Here is a 27,641-nt window from a genome sequence, read left to right as displayed (position 1 = left end):
AGTCACCCTCAGCATTAAAATCCTGGCGGGGCTGCCACTTGTACCAAGTGGGCCCCCAGCCTTGGGCTACTGTAGCTGGAGTGTCACCCTGTTCATTTCCTACCAAGCCCCCTTTAGCTGGTGAGCCATGGCTTTTCACCTCCTGCCCCAAATTGAGCCCACCCCTTCTGGGACCAAAGCCGATGGTCGGGCAGCCACCGTGCACTGGGAGTACCAGGGCTCTCCTGGGTCAAGCTGTGTGGTGGGGACTGGAGCAGTCCTGGCAAGAAGACCACAGATGCATGTTTTTCTCCCTAGAAGCTCCATCATTTTTTTAAGACTGAATGCTTTCCAATTTGTGGTCTATCTTTGGTTGATTTCCAGTGCCCTGGCTCAGTTCATCTTGGCAATTTGGTCCAGTTTTCTGCTTTTTTTTTTTTTTTTTTGGTAAAGAAGGAGTTGCTTGCATCCTCACCCATCATCTCTGGAAGTTCCTCTGGCTTCATGTATTTTGAGGGTCTGTCATCAGGCACACATGCATTTACAGTTGTGTCTTCCTAAGGAACTGACCCTTTTATCAGCACGAGATGTCCTTCTCTGTCTCTGGATACTCCCTGTCTCCGAGTCTATCTCACCTGATGTTAATGTGGCCACTCCAGCCTTGCTAGACTCACTGTTTTCATGGTATATCTTTTCTCCACCCATTTACTGTCTACCAACTTTTTATATTAAAATATGTCTTAACCTGTAATTAGGTCCTGCTTTTTTCCTTCACTCATTCTGGCAATCTTGGCCTTTTAATGGAGCGTTTCATCCATTAACACTTGTTGCAGTCATTAGAGTGGTTGGATTTAGGTACACTGTTTTAAAAGTTTGTTTTCTGTTGTCCTCTTTGATTTTTTGTTTCTCTGTCCACTCTTTCACTCCTTTTGGATGACTTGAGTCCTTTGGAATTCTGCTTCACTTGCTGCTGAGAAGAGCCAACCTGATTCTTCAGAAAATGGAGGAAAGGCCATACTCTACACACACACACACACACACACACACACACACACACACACACAAGAGGAGGGGTTTCCTGCTGTGTTTAAGAAGGTTCAGGTGACTTGGGTTTTCACGTTTTACCCAAACATCTCCATCTCAAACCTCAGGGTCCACTTCTCAATTAACCATCCACCCTTAACAGGAGAGACTTGGCAGGACTGTGTGTTCAACTTGCATCATAACTGGAGTCTGGTTCTCAGTTCTGATGACTTTGCAGGTACAAGAATAAGAGATTTCTTTTAGGGCTGTTATAGACGCCCTCTGGTTCTGCCTATGGTTGCGCCTCTAGCTAGAAATGCAAGGACCCCAGGATTCCACATGTACCCCAGCACAGTCCACCCCACCCTGTGCTCTCTGCAGCCATCATTACCCCTGACCGCAGCAGCTGCTTAATTCCCCAAGTCTTGCCATCAGCCAGCCCTTTTCCCCAAGTAGCCACGCGTGATCATGTAACACATTTTGGTGGTTGAGCCTGCCTCCTTCTCTTGCTGTTGTCTGACTGACTAGTTACCTGGGGCTGGGGGTGCGGAGGTGCCAAACAGCACTCTTATGAAAAGCTGGACAATGTGGCCGGTGTCGATGGTCAGCCACGTGTCGAAAATCATAAAACCCTTGTACTTCTATAAACAGAATTCTCCACCCAAAGTGTAAGCAGAACAAATGATCCTTTAAAAAAAAAATTAGGGACTGTGAAAGCGCTGCAGGGCACCCACCACTGTCACAGCAGGTCAGGGGCCGTCCTGACCCTCTGCTGGGGACGTCTGGGGGTCAGAGCCGTCCTGACCCTCGAGGACACCCGGGGACGTTTGTGGGTCTGAGCACCGCGAGCATCAGCGGCTGGGGTGCCTGGTGCCGGAACTTTCCTGGCTGGGCCGCAGTTGTCGGCAGGAACCCTTAGGCCGGCGCACCTGCGGCCGCGAGCGCCCGGAAGAAGCGGGGCATTGTGGGAGGGGCCCGCGTTTCGGCGGGTTCCGTCAAAATGGCGCCCTTCTTGCCGGCGCTGCCTGCGGGCCCTTAACCTGTGGGGGACCCGGGAGCCCGCGGGGCGCGGGGCGGACGCGGGCGGCCGGGCCTCCGGAGCACGCCGGGCTCGGGGCGGGGCGGGCGAGCGCTGGGGGCTCCGCGGGGCCCCCGCGGGCAGCCCCGGGCTAGGATGGCGACCCCGGACCATAAGTCGCCGAACGTCCTGCTGCAGAACCTGTGCTGCCGGATCCTGGGCAGGAGTGAAGGTAGCGGGGCTGGCCGGGCGGCTGGGAGGCGTCCCCGGGGCTGGCGGGGTCGGGGCTGGCGGCCCTGCGGGCGCTGCAGCCCCCGGGGCGGGGGAAGGAGGCCGGTCCCGGGGCGGCTGAGTCACCGCTGCCCGGCGCGGTGCCGGGGTGCAGCCCGGAGGACGGTCAGCCGCCGCGCGTCCGCCTCCTCCGGCCGCAGGGCCGGGCGGGCGCTCTCGCGCTTATCCGGATGGAGGGCGCGGCGGGCTGGCCCGGGTCACACGCCCGTGACTGCGCGGGGGCGACGCCGCGGAGGGGGTCCGGGTGGTGGAGGCACACAGTTTTCCCTTAACGTTAGCAAAGAAGCGGATTTGAGGATGATGCGAAGGTGCCTGTGACGGTTACCTGCCACGTTTTCCTTCGATGAAGGGCTGAGGGTTGCTTTTGATGTAAAGCCATTTCTGCAGGGTTCACATGGCGAGTCTTGCTACCAGACCAGTCCCGTGCAGTAGGTCAAGCCATTGTATAGTCCTGGAACCGTAAAATACGGCACAGTTTGTCGTCTCGATGTTTGTTTTGGCGGGAGGGAGGGGGGAAGAGGGGATGCACTACGAAGGGGTCTTTTGGGTAAGTGAAGCAACTGGGTTACTTATTCCTTGAGCACCATAATGTGGGAAAGAAAGTGTGCAGTTTTTGCAGGAAGACTTAAAACAAAATTAAAGAATTGAGACTGCATTTTGACCTTTCATGATTCCTGACAATTAGCGTACATAATTTATTTGATGGTCTTAGGAGCAAAAAGATGAATTTTCTTTGGTCAGTCTGTTAAATGACACTGACTTTACATGGTTCTTGCTCCAGTTTTTGAAGTTTCACACTTTCTCTTTGTTCATCTAAGAAATCGTTGGGCTCCCCCCACCTCCAGGCACTGTGCTAGGCGCTGGTGATGCAAAGGTAGAGAGACAGGTAATTTCTCTCATAGATCCTACATTCTAGTGGAGGATATGTGATAAAATCGGTAAACTTAGGGGCTTCCCTGGCGGTCCAGTGGTTAAGACTCATGCTTCCAATGCAGGGGCGCAGGTTTGATCCCTGGTCGGGGAAACTAAGATCCCACATACCATGCGGCGCAGCCAAAAAGTTAAATAAATAAATAATTAAAAACAAGAAGATTTTTCTCTCGTCGTTAAGAGTGGAAGAAACGTTCCTTATTTTAAAAAAATCAGTAAACTTATAATGTTGTTTAGTGGTGCAGTGATGAAAAATAAAGTAGGGTAAAGGGATTTTTTTTTAATTTAGAAGTTATTAGACTAGATTTAATCTTTTTTAAAAAATTTATTTTTGGCTGCATTGGGTCTTCATTGCTGCAAGCGGGGCTACTCTTTGTTACGGTGCACGGGCTTCTCATTGCAGTGGCTTCTCTTGTTGCAGAGTACGGGATTTCTTTGTTGTTGGCTGCATTGGGTCTTCATTGCTGCAAGCGGGGCTACTCTTTGTTACGGTGCACGGGCTTCTCATTGCAGTGGCTTCTCTTGTTGCAGAGTACGGGCTCTAGGTGCACGGGCTTCAGTAGTTGTGGCACATGGGCTTCAGTAGTTGCAGCACGCAGGCTCAGTAGTTGTGGCTCATGGGCTCTAGAGTGCAGGCTCATTAGTTGTGGCTCACGGGCTTCAGCGGGCTCAGTAGTTGTGGCTCGTGGGCTTTAGAGCACAGGCGTAGTAGTTGTGGCGCATGGACTTAGTTGATCCATGGCATGTGGGATCTTCTGGGACCAGGGGTCGAACCCGTGTCCCCTGCATTGGCAGGCGGATTCTTAACCACTGCGCCACCAGGGAAGCCCAGGGTAAAGGGATATTGAGGGAAAGCTGCGGATACCTAACAGAGACCTGGGTGGAGAGAGGGAGGGGCCCTGGAACACCTGTACCAGGGTCTTGAGGAGGGCGGGGCCTGGCTGTTTTCTGTTTTTATCTCCAGCTCTTCTGTGTGTGTCTGAGTTGCCTTTCTGATTTGATGTTCCTGATCATAGGAGACACCAGGGAACTGAGATTGTTGGTCATGATTCACTCATGTTAAAGTCAGGGTTTGCGTTACACCCGTGGGCCCTCAGTTTTCCTCCAGGGATAAACCACACATTCATCCGTTTCCGTTGTCACAACTAGACTTTGAAGACCTTTCATTCATTGTGAGGTGTCGTCGTGTTTCTCAAATTTTATTTTAACATTTGAGGCTCCTTTTGATTGACTTAGTTGCACCCATTCCAGGAGGTTGAAAAACTTTTCAGAAAGTTCTGCACCGTCCTCTCTCTCCATGTAGAATTGTGTCTAAATTAAGAGTAAATTGGCTCCTGTACACCTTAAACTTATACAGTGATGTATATCAGTTATATCTCAATAAAACTGGAAGGAAAAAAAAAGTAAATAAACTGTCTGTGAGATCCTGAGGGGTCCTCTCAGAGTAAAATATATCGTAAAATCCACTAAAACGATGCTCTCTTGATTCTGTTCCGGACAGCTAGGATTGCCAACAGTTGTATTCTTAATTCCGCATTATGCTGCTACTTACTAAAGAGTATAAGTCGTTAATAGCTTGCCTTGTTCTGTTTTAATTTATTCTTCCTTAGTGAACAAAGGAGCAATGTTATTGCTGCCTTTACAGTGTTTGAGATTTTAAAAAAATTTCTTTTCATTGGTGGGTATTTTATCTGTTAACTTAGTAGAACATTTGATTAACTACATTTTCTAGTGACCTTACAAACAATTGGCCTTATGCTTTTATAATATATTGCTTTTTTAATACTGTGAAATTGAGGCATAATAGACACTTGTTACTTTTAATGTGAATTTCATATGAATTAATTTTTCATAAAGTTTTTTTTTTAATTTGTAGTTAGCTTCAAGGGACCTTCAGAAGCAAAGCACCTAGCTATAATGATGCTTGACACTTTTATAAAGTTAGTATAACCATTATTTCCCACCTTTTCCAGCTTATAACACTTGTGAATTTGTTTGAAGCACAGAGTGCCAGTCAGTGAGAGGAGAATTCTCTCTCCACATCCTTGAGCCTCTCCTGGAGAACATTTTACTTATTATTATATGTTTGGATAGTCATTATTTCTGTCTTTGGAAACAGTGTACTTGATGCTGTAGTGTTTCAGCTCTGCCAGAGGCAACATTCCTTTTCATACTTTGTAATCCTCTTTCTAACTAGAGATTAAGAAGAAATACAGGAGTTTTTGTTAGGTAAGTGTTTCAGCACAGACGCTTAGGTAGGACTACAGTAGCCCACATACTGAGGTCAGACGATGGCCCTGACTGGGAACGGCCGTGTGAGGGCAGCGGGAGCCACGGTGCAGGCGGGGAAAGGATGTCGTCTTGGTGGTTTGTGGACCACAAGCGGTGTTGCTGTGGGTTTTATGATTTTTGCAAATTGTGAAGAGTTCTTGATGAAGTTCCAAACAAAGTGTAGTCTTTACCTTGGGAAAATCAATGTATATTAAATATACATCAAAACATATTATGTGGGGAAAAAAACTTTTTATGTGTATGTTAAAATGTACACTAAATGTTTATTAATGTGTATATTGAAATTTTAAAGGTTTAGGCTTCATTTGAAAATTGTACTTAATGGGTTTATTATTGCTATTTAAAAATGAATTCGTATTTAAAAATGATCATGGTTTATGTTTCTAATACAGTAAATATAGATTGATGTAACCCACATAAATAAAAAACTTTTAGGGGTCCTCAATCTTAAAAGTGCAAAGGGGGCTTGATACCAAAAAGTTTGAGAACCACAAACGAGAGCAGTGATTTTTATTTTGTTTTTGTTTAGAGCATTGCTTTTCACCTAGCGCTGTGATCAGAGTCATCTGTGACCTCATGAGAACCCGATAACACTGGCTGCTTTGGGGAGAGGAGCTGGTGGCCAGACAGTAGTGGAGGGGGAAGACTTTTTACTGTATGCAGTGTTACGTCTTTTCATTTTGAATTCTCTAAATGCGGCACTTATTCACAACTAATATTGTGGGCCCCATCTCCAGAGATACTGGTCCTGGCGGTGTCTGTTGGAGCGTGGTGTCTGGAACACAGTCATTCTGACCTGTGTCTGGGGTGGGGATTGCTGGTTCAGGTCACGGACCTGCTGGCCTGTCCTTTACGAAAGCAGTGTCATGTGCGCACAAGCCCACAGGTGGAGGAGGGGCAGGAAGGCAGAAACTTACGACTTGGACAGTTTGTCCTCCGTCACTTTCTGAATCTCTGGGAAGCACACGCCTGCGGAGTTTTTGTAGTTCCTGGGGCCTCGCTTATTTTTGTGCACCTTGAAGTTCAGCGGTTGTCTTTCACCTGAACGTGTGGATAATAACCCTTTCAGGGTGCAGAGGCAGCCGTCTTCCATCCGAAACCTCTTGGGCCCAAACCTGCGTGTTCTCTGGGCCTTCGCGTGTCGGACTGAGATCCTGTGGTCCCACGGTGTCGCTGGCCCTGGATTTACACCTCCTCCCAGTTTCTCTCCCACCCTGCAGCCAGAGGGTCATTTCTAGAAAACAATTTAATCAGATCTGTTGCAGGCTGATTTTGTTCCCTGTCTGTAATGTACGGGATGAAGACCACATTATCTTGCTTAAAGTTAAAAACTAGGGGTGCTCTATTCGTGTTGTAATTTGGATGGCTATGCTAGACAAAATGTACGTTTAGATGACGTTTTCAGGTTAATAAGAATAAAGATAGCTCACGTTTGTTGAGTCCTTGCTGCGCGCCAGATGCTCCGCTTGCCCTCTGGGAGGTTGCGGTGGTTACGAGTGACCTCGTTTTACAGACGAGGTCCCTGAGACCTGGAGACGGGAAGCAGCTGGCTCGCTGCCGTCCGACTAGCGGCGGGCAGGGCCGCGACGGGAGCCCAGGGCTCCGACTCCGGAGCCTCTCGTCTTGAACCCGCTCGTTCCTGCCCCTCCCGCTCGTGTCTCTGCGCTGAGCAGAGGCGGGAAAGTCGTGGCCCCGCCTGTGCGGGGGCCTCTCACCTGCTTGTCTGAAAATGCGTGTGTCCGCAGCACTGCAGCGGCTCTCTGGCACTCGTCAGACGGTACATCCTTGAATTCCCTGGCGGCATTTCTTCCCAAAGAAGTGTCGTCAGAGGCTCGGCGGGGGGTGTACCTCCCCTTCCCCGCTCCTGATAACCGCCCACCCCTGGCACACACCCAGAGCAGATTGGAGGCGAGAGTACTCGGGTACTCTGTGGTCAAAAATTTGAATACTCCTGTTTTTAGTCTTGGGTTAAGCCAGATCGTCACAGAGCTGCCGTGTGGACCTCCTCGCCTGGGACTCTTGATGGAATGAGTTTGACTTTGGTGATTTGGATTTTAGAATCCAGTGTCATTGGCCTCCTTTGAGGAACAGTGTCCTGAGTAGCCCTGTGAATCCCACTACTGTGTCCTTTCCGCCTGGTTCTCTGGCTTTTCGCCTGGCAGGCTCCTGCCTATCTTAAAGGTCACTTCCTCAGAGAGGCCTTGCTTAACCAGCCTGTTTCATGAAGTCTTCCCTGTTATTTGCCATCGTCAGGTCCTGCTTATTTCTTAGTAGCTCTTTTCACAGTCTGATATACCTTGTGTATTATTTGCCCCATTTTTTTGTATTCTCACTAAGGCTGCCTTGTTAGCCACCGTTTCTTGTCTGTTCTGTTCTTAGGGCCTGTACTGCTTGGCGTGTAGTAGGTGCTTTGGAATTATTCACTGAATTACTGATTGAGTTACTTATACTCTAAAAATTGAATGATGTTTGGGAGTGTTAAAGGAGAAATTTCTAGTTGACGTTGTTTGATATTTTGCATTTTGATCTTTGATGATAGTCATTATTAAATAATAGTCATTATTGATGTCATATTGATGATAGTCATTATTAAAGAAAGAATAACTGCCCCTCTGCTAATTTCTTTCATAGTCTGGATTCTATGCATCCGCCTTTGAAGCACAGGATAGGTAGATTTGGTTTAAGAAATAGCTGATGGGTTTTTCAAATATTTTATCATCAACAAGAAAGAAAGACTGGAAATTTGGCTGGCAGGCAGGTAGGGAAACTGCAGTGTGGCTGCAGGGGTGGGAGGGATGTGGTGGACCTACAGAGGTGTGGAGAAGGTGTGGAGACCGGGAAGAGGAGAGTGTGTCTGGTTCTGAGGAGGTTTGAATTTTGGGTGGGAGAAAATTCGAAAGTTTATGAAACTTTTAGAGTGGGGATTTTTGTGTGATGTCCTTGAGTATGTTGTTAATGAACTGTTGTTTGTAGAACTCAGGATCGTGGTTATCTAAAAATAATTTTTAACTCAAGTAGTTATACAAGCACTCCTTTTAAATAAGTGATGTTCAGTGACACTGAATGTTTATAAAATTAATGTATACTTGGTGTAGAAAATTTTTAAAGTGTGGGAGAACGTGTGGAAGAAGATCTGCCCTCTAATCCTGTGACTCCACAGAAACAGCTTGAGTTACTTCCTTTTGCTCCTTTCCCCCACGTGTACACTCACCTCTGTGTTGTGGTGCAGTGGTGTTTAAGGAAGACTCCGCACGTGCGTGGGTGTGTACGTGTGTGTGCGTGCGTGTGTGTGTGTGTGCGTGCGCGTGTGTACGTGTGCTGGAGGTGGGAAGGCGGTCTGAGGAGCTGGGGGGGAGGGTGTGTCGGTTCTCAGCTGGACGTGAGTGAGGCGTCCTCACGGAGGGGCAGGACCGCAGAGCACGGCTGGTGTGTCGTGAGCTGGGTCTGGAGCCGTGGCAGGGGGCAGGGGGCCCAGCGTTGCAGGCCTTCCTCAGGATCAGCCTGACTGCCTGTGGGCAGTTTACTCCAGGGGCAAGACGAGGAGTAGGTCGCCGGCTACTCGGGAGGCTTGTTGAGATGGGCTGGTGGCTGTGGAGGGATCGTAGTGGGACCCCCTTTTAGAAGCCGAGTCAGCAGCGTTTACTGATCTGCCTTGTTTTCCTTGCTCTTGTAGGTTTCTGTCTTAGGAAAAAAAGAGATCCCCTTTTCTCAGTCTAGTGGGGTTTTTGAAGGGCGTGGAGGCACGCGTCTGTGTTTAAGCCGTCCTCTTTACCTGGAAGTGCACACGTGGTTCACAAGTCACTGCCCGTTTTGGTTGCTCGCGGCCACTCCTGGTGTGTGTGCACGCGAGCCCTGGCGCTCCTTGTAGGCTCTGCTGAGCAGGTGCCATGGTTGGGGCTGGCGCTTTGCCTGCTCCTTTTTTTATGTTTATCAGTCCAGTCCGTTTTCTGTCTCCTAGGGGTTTTCAGACTTGCTGTCGCTGTCTCCCTCTCTTTCTCTGTAAAACTGTCATCCTGCTCATTTAGTCATTCATCCCGCCTCTTTGTGGCTCTTCCGTCCTCTCAGTTAAGCCCTGGGGAAGGTGGACGGTAGATGCACATGCCCAGGGCACTGTGTTGAACTGGAAGCTTCAGGGGATCACAGCGTAACGGGATGGTGATAGCTTGCATCCTTTTATTTACCTTTCAGCCGACGTGGCCCAGCAGTTCCAGTATGCCGTGCGCGTTATTGGCAGCAACTTTGCCCCAACTGTTGAAAGAGATGAATTTCTCGTAGCTGAAAAAATCAAGAAAGAACGTATGTATTTTCCTTAAGTGTTATCATGTGTTGCATTCTTAAACTTGTCAAAGCTTAAGTTCACACACACACACACACACACACACACACACAGGTACATACTTGTGTATCTCTTTATATATGTATGTATTTCTTTGTACGTGTATGTGATATGTAGTTCCCAAGCACATTTTAATTATAGGTACTATTACAAATATATAAAAATATATATTAAAAATAAGGACAAGAACATAGTGGAAGGGGGTTGTTTTAAATACTATTATAACAACATAATCTGAGTTAAGAATGTGAGGAAGATAAAAGGACTTCCTATAACTTGCTGCTTATCTTGTGATTCGAAGTATTTAATCTTATGCACCTTTTGACCAGATAACAGAGGGTATTATCTTGGCAGTTAAAACAACTCAATGAGTCAACTTGCAGTACTTTAGAGCTTACTGTTGAATGTTTTAATTCTGAGATGGTCCTGAAAGCTTTCATGCACAGTGCTACCTTAGAGAAGGAAGCTTTCCACATATTAGCCCCCGGTTAGGAATGGCTGTCCGGCTGTGTGTCCCGGGAGCATCCGAGGGAGGGGCTCTGGGCACCAGGACCCACGTGCGAGAGCTGCCCCTGTCCCGGTCGGGGTCGGAGGGTGGCTCTTCTCCAGGGGCTGGTCCCCTTTCCTCGCAGCTCTCCAGACTCAAGAGCCTGGCCCCAGCCGCCTGAGCAGCAGCCCGGCGCCTAAGAAAGCGGGTGCGTTCTCCCTGCGGGCCCTGCTCTTAAACCGCCCAGGTGAAACGGGCTGTCGCAAGTGGTGATGCCACCTTCTCGGAGGTAGTTCCTCATGGCACCGTTTCCCACCTCAGCTGTTGCATTATTAACTGTTTGGCCAGGGCTCTGGGTGGATGTCCTGTTTCAGAGCTGGGTACCCGAGCTGGGTGGTGTGGCAGCCGGGGGTAGGGTTGAGACGCTGGCGTGTGAGCGGCTGGGTCTGGGGGAGGCTGGGTGAGCAGCGCAGGACTGGGATGATGCAGATCTTGGGGTTCCCTGGCATGTAGGTGCCGTGTAAGGTCGGGGGGGGGGTGGACCATTTATCATACGGTAAAGACTTATTTTCCTTTCTTGTCTATAAAACCGAACCTGAGAACATTGTACTCGCCTCTCGATCCCTGGTGATCATTACATTTTAGATTATTAGTGAGAACCCCAGCCACTAGGCACTGTACTTAACAGAGCACACCCTGTATGAATGTACAGATCCAGGCCCGCTGGGGAGGGCACTGCACGTGCTTGGGGTAGCTGCAGATAGTTTGTCCGCGGAGTTACCGGACTGGCAGCCACGTTGTTGAGCGCGTCCTGAAGGACCTTTCTTTAGGAAGAAAACTGTAACCGTGTGCAGTGTATTGTTCTCTGTAGTCTCTGTACCTTTGAAATGAGGCTTGCTGTGTAGACGCAGTGCGTCTCTTCTGCCCGTTATCACCTGGTGTCCGCGGCTGCTCCTGGGCCCCCAGCCCGAGTCCCCAGCCCTGACGTGGCCCCGCTGTGGTTGAGGTGTCCGTGATGGTCCATGGAGTGGTCACCAGTGATCTATCATCTTTCATTCATTCTTAGGCATAGTTTTTACATTTTAACATTTTTGAAATTTGGTAGTTGTTTTTGGTATATTAGAGTAGTTGAGCTACGGTAGTTCTGCCCTCTGGAATAGCACAAAAATGGTAACTTGCCATTTTATATAGCTGGCTTTAGCTATAAAACGCTAGTGTGTTTTACATTGACACAACTTGCAAAACTCATCGTGTGTGACAAAATTTCACACCTATTGGTTTCTTCATCTTTCACGTTGGTAAGTGAGGTACATTGTAACTCAAGGCTTGTTTTGCTTTATTTAGCAGTCTGTTAGATAGAACATCATTTTTGGGGTGGATAGTCTGTGTTCATTTTTATTAGTATCATTTACTATATTTTATTGTCCTGTGACTTTTATATCTGAGTTAGCGTTAGTCCCATTCTGTAGAAATAACATGTAAAAGTAAATTATATTGAATTTTTAACTGCATTCATTTTGTTGAATGCATTTTGTAATAATGCATTTTAAAGAGAGCTTTACCGTTCTGCACAGGAAGACTTGGAGAGGAACAGCTTTGATTAGGATGAAGTGGCCTCTGGTATGTCCATACGAGACATACTGGTCCATACGATCAGTACATGATACGGGGACGCTTTCCTAGGTGATGAATATGAAAAGGTTTTGGCTGTCAAGTCAGTCATTGTCTTTCTAGAGAAGAATTCGAACATTTAAACTAAGTGAGCTTGGCTGATGAGATTTTAAGAAAGCAGTCCTGCTACGCTGGGGTAAACAGACGCAGAGATTCCTTGGAGAATAGTGAGGCTGTAAGCCAGTTTCTGAGGGTGGTGCTTTTCTCTCGGCTGTAACGGGATTCCTTGGAGAGGCACCTGTGCACAGGCGGTGCGTGCAGCGTGGTGGATGTGGGTGAGCGTCTCCTCCCAGGCCCACGTCCTCCTTCACGGAGCCGAGTGGCGAGTGAGCTTCTCGTTGGTTCCCTTGGCTTCTAGAGAATGTGCTGTGGCCGTGAGCCCTGGGGACACGCAGGCATGGAATGAATTCCTGGGTGAAGATTAGCCCCTTAGCTGTTTCGATTTTGATTTTGAAACAGTAACTGACTATTACATCTTACACCAAAGGAAGATGAAGCAGTGCGTATATATTAACAAAAATGCTTAGAAGGTGTGGTTTTAAGTCACACTGTCATGAATGGGGTACTGCTTTGTTACTGCCTTTTGCAGCTAGGATCCCAAAGATGTTTTCACTTCCCATCCCTCCCTCTAGGTGGCCTTTATTAACTAGCTAAACTCATGGTACTTTGCCTCACTGGGCCGTTTGTTACTATTTATAGATAGGATCTAAAAAAATGCCATCATTTCTGTTACTTTAGCTAATTTTCACATAAACTCTTGGATTCCACCCTAATTTTGTCCATATTTTACAAATCTCAGATCCAGTGACTTGACGAAATTTATGGAGCTGAAGTGACATTGCCTAGTTATTTTGATTCTTAAGCTCGATATTCGTTGCAGGCGTCAGAGTTATCCATTACTGTGAATGGTGAAATAGTATCATAAGAATAAACTTTGGTGTGTGTCATTAACATGCTCATTTTCTGACTTTCCAGTTACCCGACAGAGAAGAGAAGCAGATGCTGCATTATTTTCAGAACTCCACCGGAAACTTCACTCACAGGTATCACGCACGGGTCTGAAAGCTGCTCTGCCGTTGGCGAGGCAGTTCGTGGGGCTGGGAGTACGTGGTCACCTTCTCTGTGTTGGGTAGTGGCTTTCAACTCTAGGTAGTGTTTGCTTTTCAAAGACGTTCGGTGTTAGAAGTAGGTTCCAGCTGGGTTGAATGTGAAATTGCTTATAAAGATGAATGAAGCTACAGTGAGAAAGCGATCGGACTTCCTGGGCAGTGAGCGTGTCACCGAAGCCTTAGCTACGTCCCTGGGAGGAAGCACATCAGCAGAAGCTTTGACGTGTCTACACACGACAGCAGAGGCTTAGCTTGTTGGTGCATCTCATTGTTCATCAGGTCCAATTCCTGCTGTTACTGTGAATAAATTACAGTAAATTACGGTCACAGTAAATAAATAAAAAATTGATTTGGACATTTTGTGCTTGGATGTTGATACTTGCACGTGAGTGGTTTTTCTAACTTGTTATTTTTATAAAAGATTCTGCCGGCCTTTACCCCAGTAAACTAACTGAATCCTAGGGGGAGATTTTTGTGATTCAGACTATAAAGGATGCTAGACAGCTAGGTAGCCGTCTCCCTTCTCTTACAGAGAAGAGAGTGAAATCCTGAGTAGTTTACTGCTTTGCTCAACAAATACTGGGTTAGTCTCGCGATGGTGAAATCACGGAGCAGCCTGGTGCTGCCAGTCGTAGAACTCGTGGTTCTTTCAAGTCTTCCTCTTTGTTCGTCTGTTGTACCCCTAAAGAGAAGCCTAACCTTATTTGCTGACCATTTTGATTCCTTAATTCAATTGGATTTACTTGGATTCACTGCTTTAAGTATGTTTCTCCATCTTTGATGATATTTATGAAGTTAAGAAATGACCTTGCAAGAGATATGATTTTAAAAAAAACCTTTCAATATGAATATAATCTAACATTAAATTATAAAATCAAAAAAAAAAAAGAGGAACCTTTTTTTGTACAGTCATTTCCAGGCAGATAGTTTCAAACTGCTGTATTATTTGGTTTTCTTAATCTTTCTCTATTTTAAAAAACAACTTGCCTTGTGCATTGAAAATTACCGAGATCTGCTTATCAGATGTCACATTCCCGAGATGCTTATTAGCCTTCCTGAGATCCCCAAAGGGAGGTTTCATCAGTAAGAGCTGTTTTGTCTGTTAACACTGGCCATTAGGTGAAAATATATTTAGGGAGTTTCTAAATTAAATGGCTGTTTTCCACAGTTCAGTTTGGAGCACCAAATGCTTACTCCTAAAGCGGTGATGTTTTCCGTAGTAGCCGGCTTCCTAGGGCTGGAGGCTGAAGCGTGATGGAAGACGCTAGCGAGCCGCGGGAGCCGTTCCTTCTTGTTGCCTCCTTGGAACCACAGCCGCGGTCGGTGTTTTGTCCTCCCGCCCGCCCGCCAGGGCCTTCCAGCAGTGTGCCCGTGGGCACCAGGGCAGGTCCGAGGGGCCCTTGGCGTTTGCCATCGTGTCCTTAGACCCCAGGCGGGAGTCAGGGAGCAGAGGTGTGGGCAGGGTGTCCTGGGCTAGAAGCTGGACCGTGGCTGGTGGGGTAGAACGAGGGGCTGCGGGCGGGGGGAGGAAGGCGGGGCCTCCGGAGGGGCGGGCTGGGGTACGTGCAGGCCGAAATACCTGTGCGCGCAGCGCCGGTTCCGATGCTCCTCTGGAGCTTACGGGGCCCCGATACGTGCTTCCACATTTAAAATTCAGCGTGTGCACGGCATTTAACGTCTTATGTCTGAATTGAGGTCCTTTCCGTTTCCAAGTCTGAGACAGCAGGGTCTGAAGTGGCTTAGAATCATCTGGAACGTGTGCTGCTGGGGTTGTTGGTTCTGGTGGTTCCACCAGCTCTGTTCTCTCCCCCCTTCTGCTGCTCTGGGCTCCGGGGGGCCGACGGGTGTGGATTGCAGACCCTAGGCTCCCTTGCTTCTGGTCGGCTTCCCCTGGAACAGGCAGGGCAGGGAAGGAAGAGTGAGCCCCTCCTGCCGCGCTGCAGGGACACATGTCTCTGTTTCTGAGAGACACACGTCTCCTCGGGGGGTCCTTTCGTGAGCCTGGACCACTGAGCGATCCTCCTGTGTCTGGAAGGGCAGTTCACGATACCAAAGTGTATTTGCCGGAACGTCTGCTTACCGCTGGGCTGACGCCTCTGTGAGGGCTGGCCTCTTTCTTCCTTGCTGTTGTCCCAGCTGGGGAGTTTGCTGTTTCTGAAAAATTCTGTGTGAATCAATTAAATGCCTGGAATAAGCTTATTCTTTAAAGAAACTTTCTAGGAATGTTTTATACATATAATGAAGAACTTGTGCAACTTGAGTAACCGTCCCATAATTTGTTTTGTAAATAAAGTATTTATAGTTTCTAGCCTATGGATAGGAAAGGTAGGAATACAGGAATAGAGTGGAATGTGCTGTAAATTTGGGATAAAACGTATTGAGGGAGGGCTGCTTGCTGTTAACGGTTGTGAATCAGGGGGAGTGATACATGTTTGGAAATTAATGAGATCATTATGATTACCTTACATAGAAACCTAGGGGTAGTTATCCTGACATCTAAGTGCTTCAGAACCTTGAGTTTCCCAAGAATGCATGATGTTGAGACCTACGTCTTATACTTTGGAATTATTTTTTTTTCCTAATACTCTTTTTTTATGGCTTAAATTGGACTTAAGGGGGGGAAAACATTCACACATTTTGTGATGGCATTATTCCTATAATCACTGTGTGTGGGAAGTTGGTTATTATAAGAATTATTTCAGGGAGGAAATACCGTTAGACAGGAATAGGGTAATTGAAAAAATGTTCGCGTTGGGACTTTGGAGTTAGATTTCAGGGGGTTAAAGGTTCCAAGGGTCTTGAGCTCTTGAGAACGTTCTCTTGCCTTCTCATGGATAGCACTATGGTAGTGCCTGAAAAATGGACAAATTTAGATTTGATGTTACCAGGTGAATTTTAAAATGCGTTTCTATTTTGGAAATAAGGGTAATTTAGGAGAGAGGAAGGTAAAATTGGGAACTACTACAAAGTTGTTCTTTTAATGTTTTCTTTCTAAACAGGGAGTTTTGAAAAATAAATGGTCAATTCTCTACCTCTTGCTAAGCCTTAGTGAAGATCCACGCAAGCAGCCTAACAAGGTGAGAGGCTCTATTTTCACAGCTCGATGCCTTTTTAAAGCACAGTGTCTTTTGCTGGGACAGTTACACCAAATTTTGATGAGAATTGGCTTCCATACTTAAGAAGATAATAGGAGAAAAGCAAAAAAATTTGTATAGTTTTCTGGGCAGTCATGAGGGTCAAGAGATTTCTTTTTCTTTCTTTCTTTTTTTTTTGCGGTACGCGGGCCTCTCACTGCTGTGGCCTCTCCCGTTGTGCAGCACAGGCTCCGGACGCGCAGGCTCAGCGGCCATGGCCCACGGGCCCAGCCGTTCCGCGGCATGTGGGATCTTCCCCGACCGGGGCACGAACCCGTGTCCCCTGCATCGGCAGGCGGACTCTCAACCACTGCGCCACCAGGGAAGCCCTGTTTTGTTTTTAAGGGCATTTTTAGTCAGTATGCTCTGTTTCCTTAAGATGTTTTTGAGAATCATGTTATTACTTCAAATATAACAATGTCTGGTTAAATAGAGCATAAACTATCAGTTTTCAGATTTTTATTCTGTAAAGTTATTAATATTAGCACAGCTTCATTATTCATTGGGTTAGAAGACCTTTTAGGGTTTTCTTGGGTTTTCAGATATCATGATGAACATTAATTACTGTTATACCATGAAAAGTTTTTTGTCAGTGGGTTCAGTTTTTGGCCCGTCCGGTGTTTGAAAGAGCTATTGGGCTCCCGCCCGGAGTCCCAGAGAGTCTGGTGTAATAAGATGCTCGACCACAGAAGTTTGAGTGTTTAGAGAGTTGAAGAATGTGGGTGAAAGAGTCATATTTACCTTTAAAGCCTTAGTCTGAGTAATGAGCATTCTTTCATTACATAATAATGCCAGGCTTATAAAAATATTTGAGTAATTATTTGAGTTTCAGTTTGCTTGGTTTCCGAGTAAAATGTTTAGTTATCAGACCATGTGGGAGTTTTGAGATTCAGAAAACTTTCCAGAACTTTATCAGTTCAGGCATATTTCAAAACTATGTTAACTGATTTATCGTTTAATAAATACAGGCACATCTCGTTTTATCGTGCTTCGCAGATACTGCATTATTTACAAGTTGAAGGTGTGTGGCAACTTTGCATTGTCAGACGATGGTTAACATTTTTAAGCAATAAGGTATTTTTAAGTTAAGGTGTGTATATTGCTTTTTAGACATAATGCTGTTGCATACTCTATAGACTACAGTATAGTGTACGCATAACTTTTATATGCACTGGGAAGCCAGAAAATTCGTGTGACTTGCTTTGTTTCACTACTCATTTTATTGCGGTGGTCTGGAACTGAACCCACAATACCTCTGAGGTCTGCCTGCACAAAATCCAGTTACAGAAATAGAACCAAAGTCTGAATGTAAAGTATCTTTGCTGGTGTGGGAAAGCGTTCTGTAATTTTGTACCCATATTCGTGACACCTTTTATTTTCAGGTTTCTAGCTACGCCACGTTGTTCGCTCAAGCGCTGCCCCGAGATGCTCACTCCACGCCCTACTACTACGCCAGGCCTCAGACCCTGCCCCTGAGCTACCAGGACCGCAGCGCCCAGCCGGCCCCGAGCTCTGGCAGCCTGGGGAGCAGCGGTATCAACAGCGGCAGCGCGTGCGCCCTCAGCGGCCCGGCCCCGACGCCCCAGCCTCTCCCCCCCGGGTAACCCAGCTCGCGCGCGGAGTCCTCACGCAGCAGGAGCCGGGGGTGCTCGGCCTTTAATCGGGCATTTCGTCTGCACCGAAACTACCTCCAGAGCCTCGTGTGTGCCAGGGGTGTTCTAGGCACTGGGTCTGAGGTGCTTTGTCTAGGGTGTTCCCTTCCAAGAGCTCCTTCCGTTTCAGACGGGAGCTCTTCCCGCGTTTAGTCCTAGCTGGCTGTGAAGGGTTTGGGCCGACTCCCGCCTGTTAAGGCCCAGGCCCGTTCGCAGGGGGCCTGCTCACGCGACGGCGTGCAGAGCCTTCTCTGTCTGTAACTGAGCGGCAGGCTCTTGCTGGGCTCTCGTACTTCTCTCAGTGCACGTGTCCCCTTCATGGGTGTGCTGTTCTCTTCCTCAGTTATTTAAAACGCCAGGAACATAAGATAAAGCTGTCTCATCCTCAGGTGCTGAGGTCTTCAGACTGAGGAGTGTGGCACCTTACAGTGCTTGCATCAACGTGCTGTCACATCCGATTACACGCAGAGCTCATGGCTGAGAATAAAGCAAGTGCCAGTGCCGCAGTGGACTTGGAACTTTGCTCTCCAGTGTGTTTTTCCATACACTTTCCTAGAAATCACATTAAAGCAGACTATGCTTTAAAATATCACAAGGTGGATATTTTTCCAGGAGAACAGTGACCAAGGATTTACCATCAAATGATGTTTTCCACATGAGCCTAATACAGTTATAAGTCATTGTGCGACTTAATCAAATTTTGTTAAAGTTATTAGAAGATAGAATGTGTGTACCACACATGTGGAATAAATGGAGTCTAGTATTTTAGAAAGACAGCACAATACATCCCCAAATTTAATCTTAAACTCGTATTCTGGCTAAAAGAATAAACAGATGTTCTTATTTTCACCTTTAAAATAAGTATTTGAAATAATTAGTGTCATGATATAAAAAAAGCTGTATAGAGAACCTTGAACTGAAGTGGCCTTCTAGAATTTTTTCTTAAATTCAGGACTATTCAGAAACATAGTGTTAATTTAGTGGTGTTGGTGACCTTTCCCCCGTCAAAAATAGGAGAGAGTCAGGGCCGTTCCAGGTTTCTATCTCCTCTCTTACTCGACCAGTTCAAACCAGAGCCCACCACTTGGAAGCAGTAGTGCCGCTGAGATCCCCGTTTCTGTATTTTGCGGTCCCAGGAAGCACTGTTTTTGTTGTGGTTGTCAAAACATGTCATTAGAAATCAGCTGTCAGCTTCCTGCATCTTCAGGGAGCAGCTTTGACACGTTCTCCAAATGATTAGAAGCTGTCTTGACCTTGGATGTGCCTTTGCCTTATATTTTATGTTTGTGCATTTTTAAAACTAATTGCAGATTACGATATTTCTTTTCGTATCAAGTGCTGTGAAGACTGAGGGCCAGGGAGGACAGGGAAGGGGGACGGTGTTTCGGATTTTTTAACTCAACGGATGTTGACTGGATGAAAGATGTTAACTTTTAGGGTAAAACCAGTAGTGAATCTCAAAGTGGTTTTAGCTGGGTGGTGTGTGTTATGTATTTGTAAAGAAAAGTCCAGTAGGTTGTGGCTTGTGTGTTGAGAAGTCTGTGGAGGTGACAGGAAGAGCCCAAGAGCCACCGCGGGAGCCCAGGAGGCCTCGGGCGTTGTCGCTGGGACACTGGGGCGCGGTGGTGGTGTGGTCGCTCGGGCGCCTCGGGTTCTCAGGTTAAGTCACTCAGCACAGCAACTCAAGCAGCGTGTCTTCGGCTGTCTCCGCGTCCTCCGTGAGTAGCCCGGCACGTGAAGACACGGACGGTCCCTTCCTCTTTCAGACAGTCCCACCCAGCTCCGGGCGTGGGAGATGGTCTTCGACAGCAGCTGGGCTCACGTCTCGCCTGGACTTTAACTGCAAACCAGCCTTCTTTACAAACCACTACCTCGAAAGGTGTCCCCAGTGCTGCTTCCCGCAGCGTGACGAGGCCGCGGAGAGAAGGGGATGCAGGCGGTGAGTAGGGATGCACCCCTTGTTCTAAACGCTCACAGCCTTGGCCTGGTCTCTCGTTCTCGTGACGGGGTTCAGGAGCCTCAGTCCTCCAGGCTGGCTTTGTCGCCCTGTCACCCTGACCCCACCTCCCCAGAGCCGCCCACTTCTCAAGTCCTTGCCGAGTGCTTTCCTGGGTCTGCTCTCCCTTCCCCAGTGACGATAGGCCCGGTTTGCTGCGATCTGATACTCATAGACCATTATCGCCACAACTGGCTGCAGCCCTGGAGTGGGAGCCTGACCCCGGCTGGGCTCTGACTGTGTCTCCTCCCACTGAGACCTTGGATCTGTGGGCTTTGCCTCTCGTCATGACATTGGGTGATACCTAAATTCTGAGTGAGCTTTTGTTCCAGGGTTTGTGGAAATCCTAAATCCCTTTGTGCTGTGTTAACTCCTTTCGTCGTGGTGATGGAGGTGGAACCAGGTCTGCGTGCTTGTTGTGCAGCCAGCCTTCTAAACATCGTGTGAACTAATTATCCACCCTTTTGTGACTGCTTTGTGTGCTGCTCCTTGATCATATATTAAACTCCCACATACTGCTTTGTCCTTTCAACAGACTTTTGGAAGAGGAATTATATGATCTCCATATCCTTTTCAGAAAATCCTTTTTTCTTATAACTTCATATTCTTTCTCATCTTAAACTCATTTATTTAGTTTTTAAATTTTGTTCTGGTTGCAGATATATTACCTGAAGCGAACTGTGTTGTGCGATTTATTTCACCTTGTAAAAACCGTGTTACAGGTGCTGTGGAAGTTGCCGAGGCAGCCCTAGTCAGAGATATTCTGTACGTCTTCCAGGGCATAGACGGCAGAAATGTCAAGATGAGCAACGCTGACAACTGTTACAAAGTGGAGGGAAAGGTACGGTCACTGAAACCCTGTCTGAAGTGTTCAGAAGTCAAGACAGATGGCCTCAGGACCAGGCAGGCACGGTTGGTTTGTGAGGCAGTACTAGGGTCACGAGGGCTGGCGTGCAGATTCGGGAGTCCTGGGCAGCCTGCACCTTGGAACCCTGGTTTGATCCTCAGCGTGTTGACCCCTTTCCTCCTGTGGCGGTGGTGCCCAAGTTACCTGACGGCCAGGTATCCTGGCATCTTTGCTTCTGTCTTCCAGAACCTGCCTTTCCCACAGTCCTTCTTGTTGACCCTCTGTCCTTTTGCGACTCTTAGCCGAGTCACGAGGCCACTGACGTCACAGACTGTCCCTGCCATGCCGGGCACCCCGGCCAGTCACTCCTGGGGCGGTGGGACCCAAGCCTAACACTTGCTCAGACGTGTCTTACTTCCCTGCCTGCTCTGTGATGCTTTTTGTTCCCTAGAGTCTCACTGCTTTCACTTTAGTGATGGGGTATTAGTTATCTTTAAGTTTCATATGTTGAAGCCTAAGGATTATAAAAGTACAAACGGTTAAAAAAATAATAATAATTAAAATCCTAGTGTTAAAAATTTTTTTTCTTTTAAACTCTGGATATATTTACTTTTTAGGCAAACCTAAATAAATCTTTGAGGGATACGACAGTCAGACTTGCTGAGTTGGGATGGTTACATAATAAAATCAGAAAATACACTGACCAGAGGAGCCTAGACCGTTCATTTGGACTTGTAGGCCAGGTATGTTCTTTGTTACGGAGACGCGTGGGGTTTTGGGGTGACATTCACCTCGGGAAATGCTTAATCTCCTTAGAATCTTATAAGGAAGTCATTCCGAAGAGGGTTCTTTTTACATAAAGAAGGTTTGAAAATGGACTGTGTCAGTCACGGTCAACTCAAGAAAAGAGAAAACATAGCGGATAGTGACGAAGATAATCAAATATAGCGATTTTTTTTTTTTTTTTTTTTTTTTTTTTTTTTTTTTTGGCGGTACGCGGGTCTCCCACTGTTGCGGCCTCTCCCGTTGCGGAGCGCAGGCTCCGGACGCGCAGGCTCAGCGGCCATGGCTCACGGGCCCAGCCGCTCCGCGGCATGTGGGATCCTCCCGGACCGGGGCACGAACCCGCGTCCCCTGCGTCGGCAGGCAGACTCTCAACCACTGTGCCATCAGGGAAGCCCTATAGCGATTTTTTAAAATGTTGAATGAATACTTAGGAACACTGACCATGTATGAGTTACTTTACATATCTTAGTGTATTTTCCCTTTGACTTGATTCTCTCAAAAAAAATTTTTTTAATTGAAGGATAGTTGATTTACAGTGTTGTGTTTCAGGTGTATATCAGTGATTTGGTTATACGTATATATGTATATATGTATGTATTTTTATTACCTTCCATTGTAGTTACAAATATTGACTATCGTTGCCTGTGCTATACAGTGTATCCCTGTTTATCTGTTTTACTATGGTAGTGTGCATCTGTTAATCCCATACTCCCAGTTTATCCCTCCCTCCCTTCCCTCCCTTTCTCCTTTGGTAACCGTAAGTTTGTTTTCTGTGTCTGTGAGTCTGTGTCTGTTTTGTAAATAGGTTCGTTTGTATTATTTTTAGATTCCACATTGAAGTGGTATCATATGGTATTTGTCTTTGTCTGACTTACTTCACTTTGTATGGTAATCTCTAGGTCCATCCATGCTTCTGCAAGTGGCATTATTTCATTCTTTTTTACAGCTGAGTAATATTCCATTGCATATATATACGTGTGTGTGTGTGTGTACGTGCACACACACACCCCACACCACATCTTCTTTATCCAGTCATCTGTTGATAGACACGTAATATTTCTTTTATGTTCTCTAACGTTCTTCACTAGCAATATTTTTAAATTGGCAACTCCATGCCAGTTCCCCTCATTTTGGTGAGGGGAATTGTACCATCCACATTATTATAAACTGCCTTGTACCTTTTCAGTCTTAAATTCTGGAAAGATATCAGAAGGACCTTCACATACTCTTGTGACTCTGGAATGAACTCTGGGTGTAAGCCTAGGGATATGTAGGAGGAGAGCCTGTGATAGAACCTGCAAAGGATAGACAGGTTTCTCAAGGACATAGAAAACATGGTTACCAAAGGGAAGGTGGCGGGAGGGATAAATTAGGAGTTTGGAATTAGCAGATACACGGTACTATGTATATATAAAATAGGTAAACAACAAGGACCTACTGTATAGCACAGGGAACTATATTCAGTATCCTGTAATAACCTCTAACAGAAAAGAGTCCAAAAAAAGAATATAGATGTATACATATATATGTATAACCGAATCACTTTGCTGTACACCTGAAACTAACAGAATATTGTAAATCAACTATACTTCAATGAAAAAAAATTAGAAGGGACGTAATCTGAAAATAAAGCATCAGTGTCTAAAGTGAATACCCTTTAGCTTATGAAAAATGCACTGTGTTTCTCCACTTCCCTCCTGCCAAGCTCATGCTGAGGGACAGCCCTTTCCGGGTGCTATTAAATGCGTGTATCGTGGTGGGTACACCTGCATGGGGACTCTGGACAGAGACAGACTTCCATCTCGCGGACACCTGAACTTTGTCTCAAGGCGTCGTCCCGCGAGGTCCCCGTGTGTTGCGGTGCAGTGACCGTCGTGTGCAGTGACCGTGTCTTGCTTTAATTGTGCTTTGTCCTTTCTCCACAGAGCTTTTGTGCTGCCTTGCACCAGGAACTCAAAGAATACTACCGATTACTCTCTGTTTTACATTCCCAGGTGAACACCTTATTTTTAATTTCTTCATGATTTGAGGTGTTAGGAAATACCACTCTACAGAATTTTTAAGTCTCTTCATACGTTACTTTTAACAGATAAAAATCTGATAATCCTGTTGGGAAGGACTGGATATCTGTAAAGTTTCCGTGTGTCCCAGAGCCGGTTCATTGCTCATTTTCAGGGTCCTGTCTGCCATTGAAACAGACCTCCTCTGTAGCTTGAAGGAACTGTCACTGTCTCAGAGGGACCTTCTGTTTCATTTTTATGAGGATAATCCTTTCCCTGTGTCTACTTCACATGGATTAAGACATGCTTGGCCTCTTTGGTGACCTGTACTTACACATTCTGTCTTTCCTGTTTTTCAGCTACAGTTAGAAGATGATCAGGGTGTGAATTTGGGCCTTGAGAGTAGCTTAACGCTCCGGCGTCTCCTGGTTTGGACGTATGACCCCAAGATAAGACTGAAGACCCTGGCGGCCCTGGTGGACCACTGCCAAGGTCATTTTGCTTTATTTCAAAGCAGGTTTTAGGGAATGTCACGAGGTTTATTTTTGTGCCTGCCTTTATTTTTGTGCCTGCCTGCCTTTATTTTTGTATGCTTAACAGCCAGAAGGATGCTGATTAAATACAAATTAATAGACATGAAATTGTAGGGGAGAATAACCAGCTGCCCGCGTAGCCCAGTGTTTATGCTTTGGAGGCTCAGCTTCCTTGAGGGGAAGGGGGCGGGGCCTAGTTTTCAGAGATTTCGCCTTTTCCTGTGGCCCATGGTGTCCCAGCTGCTTATCTCTGTCCCTCTTTTATTTGCCTTTCAATTAGCAGCCTCTCCTAGCGCTTCACTGCCCCAGGTTCTGGCCCACATCTGGGCTCAGCAGCTGTGTCACAAGTTCCCTTGTTTGCGCGTCTGGGTGGGGCCTCCCCTGGGCCCTCGGCCTGTGTTTCTAGTTGCTTCTCAGCACCTTTCTCACTGTGTGTGCTCCCTTGGCCAGGAAGCCCTTTGTCTCTCCTCGCCTGTAACCGTGGGCACTGGGGGTCCCTGCCCCGTCGGGGTGGGAGGGCCAGGTGAGATGTGGGGGCTGGTGGCTGCCCCGCCCTCCCGGCTGCGCGTGCACTGCCCCCCTCCCGCGAGATGGTTCTCAGGGCCACTGATTCCAAGGGCACGGTGTGGGGGGCACCTTCCTCAAAAGGAGAAAGAAGTCGAATACAGTGAGTAAATGCTTCCTTTCTCTCCAGCTACCGGCAGCCCCCCAACTGTCTTCCTGCCGACCCCCATCCCTTTCTTGGTCCTGGCACCTCCAGCTCCTCCTTAGGCCCCCAGGCTTTGCCCTCCTGGGGACACTGGGGTCCCCGCTCCGGGCCTTCTTCATGCCCTGTCCTCATAACCTTCCAACTGGCTCTGTCTCTGTTTGTGCACACGTGCCAAGAGGGATCTTACTAAAGTCAGAGCACATCAGTCCTTTCCTTAAAATATGTCCTCAATCCGAAGACGAAGACGTAGAGAATGGACTTGAGGACACTGGGAGGGGAAAGTGTAAGCTGGGACGAAGTGAGGGAGTGGCATGGACATACATACGCTACCAAATGTAAAATAGATAGCTAGTGGGAAGCAGCCGCATAGCACAGGGAGATCAGCTCGGTACTTTTTGTCCACCTAGAGGGGTGGGATAGGGAGGGTGGGAGGGAGACGCGAGAGGGAGGAGACACGGGGATATATGTATATGTATAGCTGATTCACTTTGTTATACAGCAGCAACTAACACACCATTGTAAAGAAATTATACTCCAATAAAGCTGTTAAAAAAAAAAACTTGCCTCAATCTAGTAAACTCCAGAATTATTCACATGGGAAACTCTTTGTGTGCGTGTACTATTGGATCTTGTTTTTGCCACTCCCGATATTTTATGCTGAGCTGTGCTCCTGGGACACCGGGCACTGTTAACACAGGGCCATGTTTTCAAACTGTAGGGCCACCAGTTAGTTAATGGGTTATGACATCAGTCTAATGAGTTGAGACCAGCGTATTATACCAAAAGGAAAAAATAGAAAATCTTAAAGTGTAAGTATTGTTTGTAAAACTCTTGTTTTCTATATATGCTTATTTGTGTATTGGATTGTGGTATAAAGTGTGAGTCTTGATGTGGGTCTCAGTCAAGAAAAGGTGAAGAATTGTGTTCTCGATCGTATCTCGAGTCACGTTTTCCATAGAGGTCGTGGAGAGTCACGTGAAGCCCTCTAACTCACGTGAAGCCCAGGTAGACCCTAGGCCTCTGGGCTCCTGGTCCGTCATGTGTTGACTGCTGCTTCTACGTCCAAACGGTACTAAGAGAGCAGCCACACTTTATCGCCGTGACTTGGCCATTTGCATTAGTGTTCAGTCGTTGGTTTCTGCTGTGAGTGTCAATGTGGATGTTTTGCTGTGTCCCCAGGAAGGAAGGGAGGTGAGCTGGCTTCAGCCGTCCACGCCTACACCAAGACGGGGGACCCCTCCATGAGGTCCCTGGTGCAGCACATCCTCAGCCTGGTGTCGCACCCCATCCTGAGCTTCCTTTACCGGTGGATCTACGATGGGGAGCTCGAGGACACGTACCACGAAGTAAGGGACGCGTGCGGCCGCTTCTCAGGCGCGGCTTTGAGGGGCGTGGGAGCAGTTACTCTTTCTTGATTTTTTTTCCAAAAACTATTTTCTCTTCACAGTGATGCCACCACACTTCATTTGCATGCCTGGCCTATTTTGCCAATTACCTCATTGATCAGAGCTGTATTTGGTTAGTGAGAAATTGTTATCCTCGTTTGAACAGTGGGAAACTCAGCAAGGTCAGATCGCTTGTCCCTGCTTATCAGCAAGTTGGCGGCAAAGCTAGGACTAGGTGTCCCCAGTCTTAGTCTGGTTTTCCTGGCAGGGTGGTATTACATGTTCTGGTGCTTTGCACCATTACTGTATGAACTAAACTCATTCTGGTTAGCTGTGGTGCTGACAATTTTAATGAGGCAAGTTATTTGTATAGGTGTATATGTATACGTACCTATTGAAGTACAGTTAGTTCCACCAGAATGTAACATATTTGTCCCTAAAAATCACTGCTATGCAAAATCATACGGTAAAAACCAGACTTCTGACAAGAAGTCGAGTGAGGGGCACCACACTTAAAAACCCTGTCATTATGTTACATTAAAAAAGGATAGAATTAAATGGAAGCTGCAGCACAGTTTTTAACACATATTCAACGGTTAAGAAATGGGTAAATTCTAGAGTAAATATGGCATTGACCGTGACAGAGCCCCGGTGTTAGCTTGTGGGCCTGGGCGGAGGCAGGACGGATGGCCGTGGCTGCTGGAACGCGTGGGTGAAGGCGGCAGGGCAGTTTCAGGTGCGTCGGTGGGGATGTTCGTGTGGCCCATGTGGCTGGGCTTCTGTTTCCGCCTAGTTTTTCGCGGGTGAAATTGCACGTAAGCAATCATGGAAGCAGATCTGACCGTAGGTGGTACTGTTTTGTGCTTTGGGGACACCCACGGCATCCACGTGTGTGTGTGTGCTGTGGAGGCCCCCAGGGTGCCCTGTAGGCCTCCTGTGCAGGGTTGGGCTTGTAGCTGTCGCTGCCTGGACACAGCCCTTTTGCCCAACGGCTCTCCTATCCGAGCAGATTATGTTCTTTTAGTTTTAAATCTTACTCACATTATTAAAGTGAACACCCCTTTATATGCCTCCCTGGGAGTGTTTATGAGCTTCTCTGAAGTCAGTCCTGAGAGGTGGGCTGGCTCGGCTGTGGGGAGGGCACAGCTGTAGGTTTGACTCCGTCTCGAGTGCTGGGTGGCTTTCCCGGTCCCCACACCCCATGCGCCCCCGTCGGCTTATTCCTCCTTCCTGTGTGCACTTCATGTTACCCAACCTGAGTAAAAGTGTTTTTAATCTAATGTATGAGACGTGGCGTCTCGTATGTTATTTATGTATTTGTGTTTCACTGGTTACTAGTGAGATTGACCAGCTTTTCATGTGTATTGGTTATTTTTATTTGTCCTACTAATTGCTGTTTGTATTGTTTCCCGATTTGTCCTGCGGATTTGTCTGACTTTTTTTTTTTTTTTTTTTTTTTTTTT

General features: G+C 47.1%; 1 protein-coding gene across 2 annotated transcripts in view; it reads left to right on the top strand.

Annotated features, from left to right (window-relative positions):
* The first annotated feature begins 2,078 nt into the window (after positions 1-2,078).
* Positions 2,079-27,641, top strand: part of TUBGCP3 (tubulin gamma complex component 3) — a 58,992-nt gene continuing 33,429 nt past the window's right edge. For both annotated transcript variants that reach the window (XM_024117452.3, XM_024117451.3), the window contains exons 1-11: positions 2,079-2,252; positions 9,722-9,829; positions 13,003-13,070; positions 16,136-16,213; positions 17,653-17,870; positions 19,689-19,861; positions 20,641-20,759; positions 21,383-21,508; positions 23,477-23,545; positions 23,911-24,043; positions 25,973-26,139. In XM_024117452.3, coding sequence (XP_023973220.1) covers positions 2,177-2,252; positions 9,722-9,829; positions 13,003-13,070; positions 16,136-16,213; positions 17,653-17,870; positions 19,689-19,861; positions 20,641-20,759; positions 21,383-21,508; positions 23,477-23,545; positions 23,911-24,043; positions 25,973-26,139 — 1,335 coding nt within the window. In that variant the 5' untranslated portion in view covers positions 2,079-2,176. The remainder of the gene's footprint in view (positions 2,253-9,721; positions 9,830-13,002; positions 13,071-16,135; positions 16,214-17,652; positions 17,871-19,688; positions 19,862-20,640; positions 20,760-21,382; positions 21,509-23,476; positions 23,546-23,910; positions 24,044-25,972; positions 26,140-27,641) is intronic.

This window comes from Physeter macrocephalus, chromosome 13 (genome assembly GCF_002837175.3).
Source record: "Physeter macrocephalus isolate SW-GA chromosome 13, ASM283717v5, whole genome shotgun sequence".
NCBI classification, from domain to species: Eukaryota; Metazoa; Chordata; class Mammalia; order Artiodactyla; family Physeteridae; genus Physeter; species Physeter macrocephalus.
The sequence above is the reverse complement of the archived record's forward strand: the minus strand, read 5'-3'. Positions and strand labels throughout refer to the sequence as shown.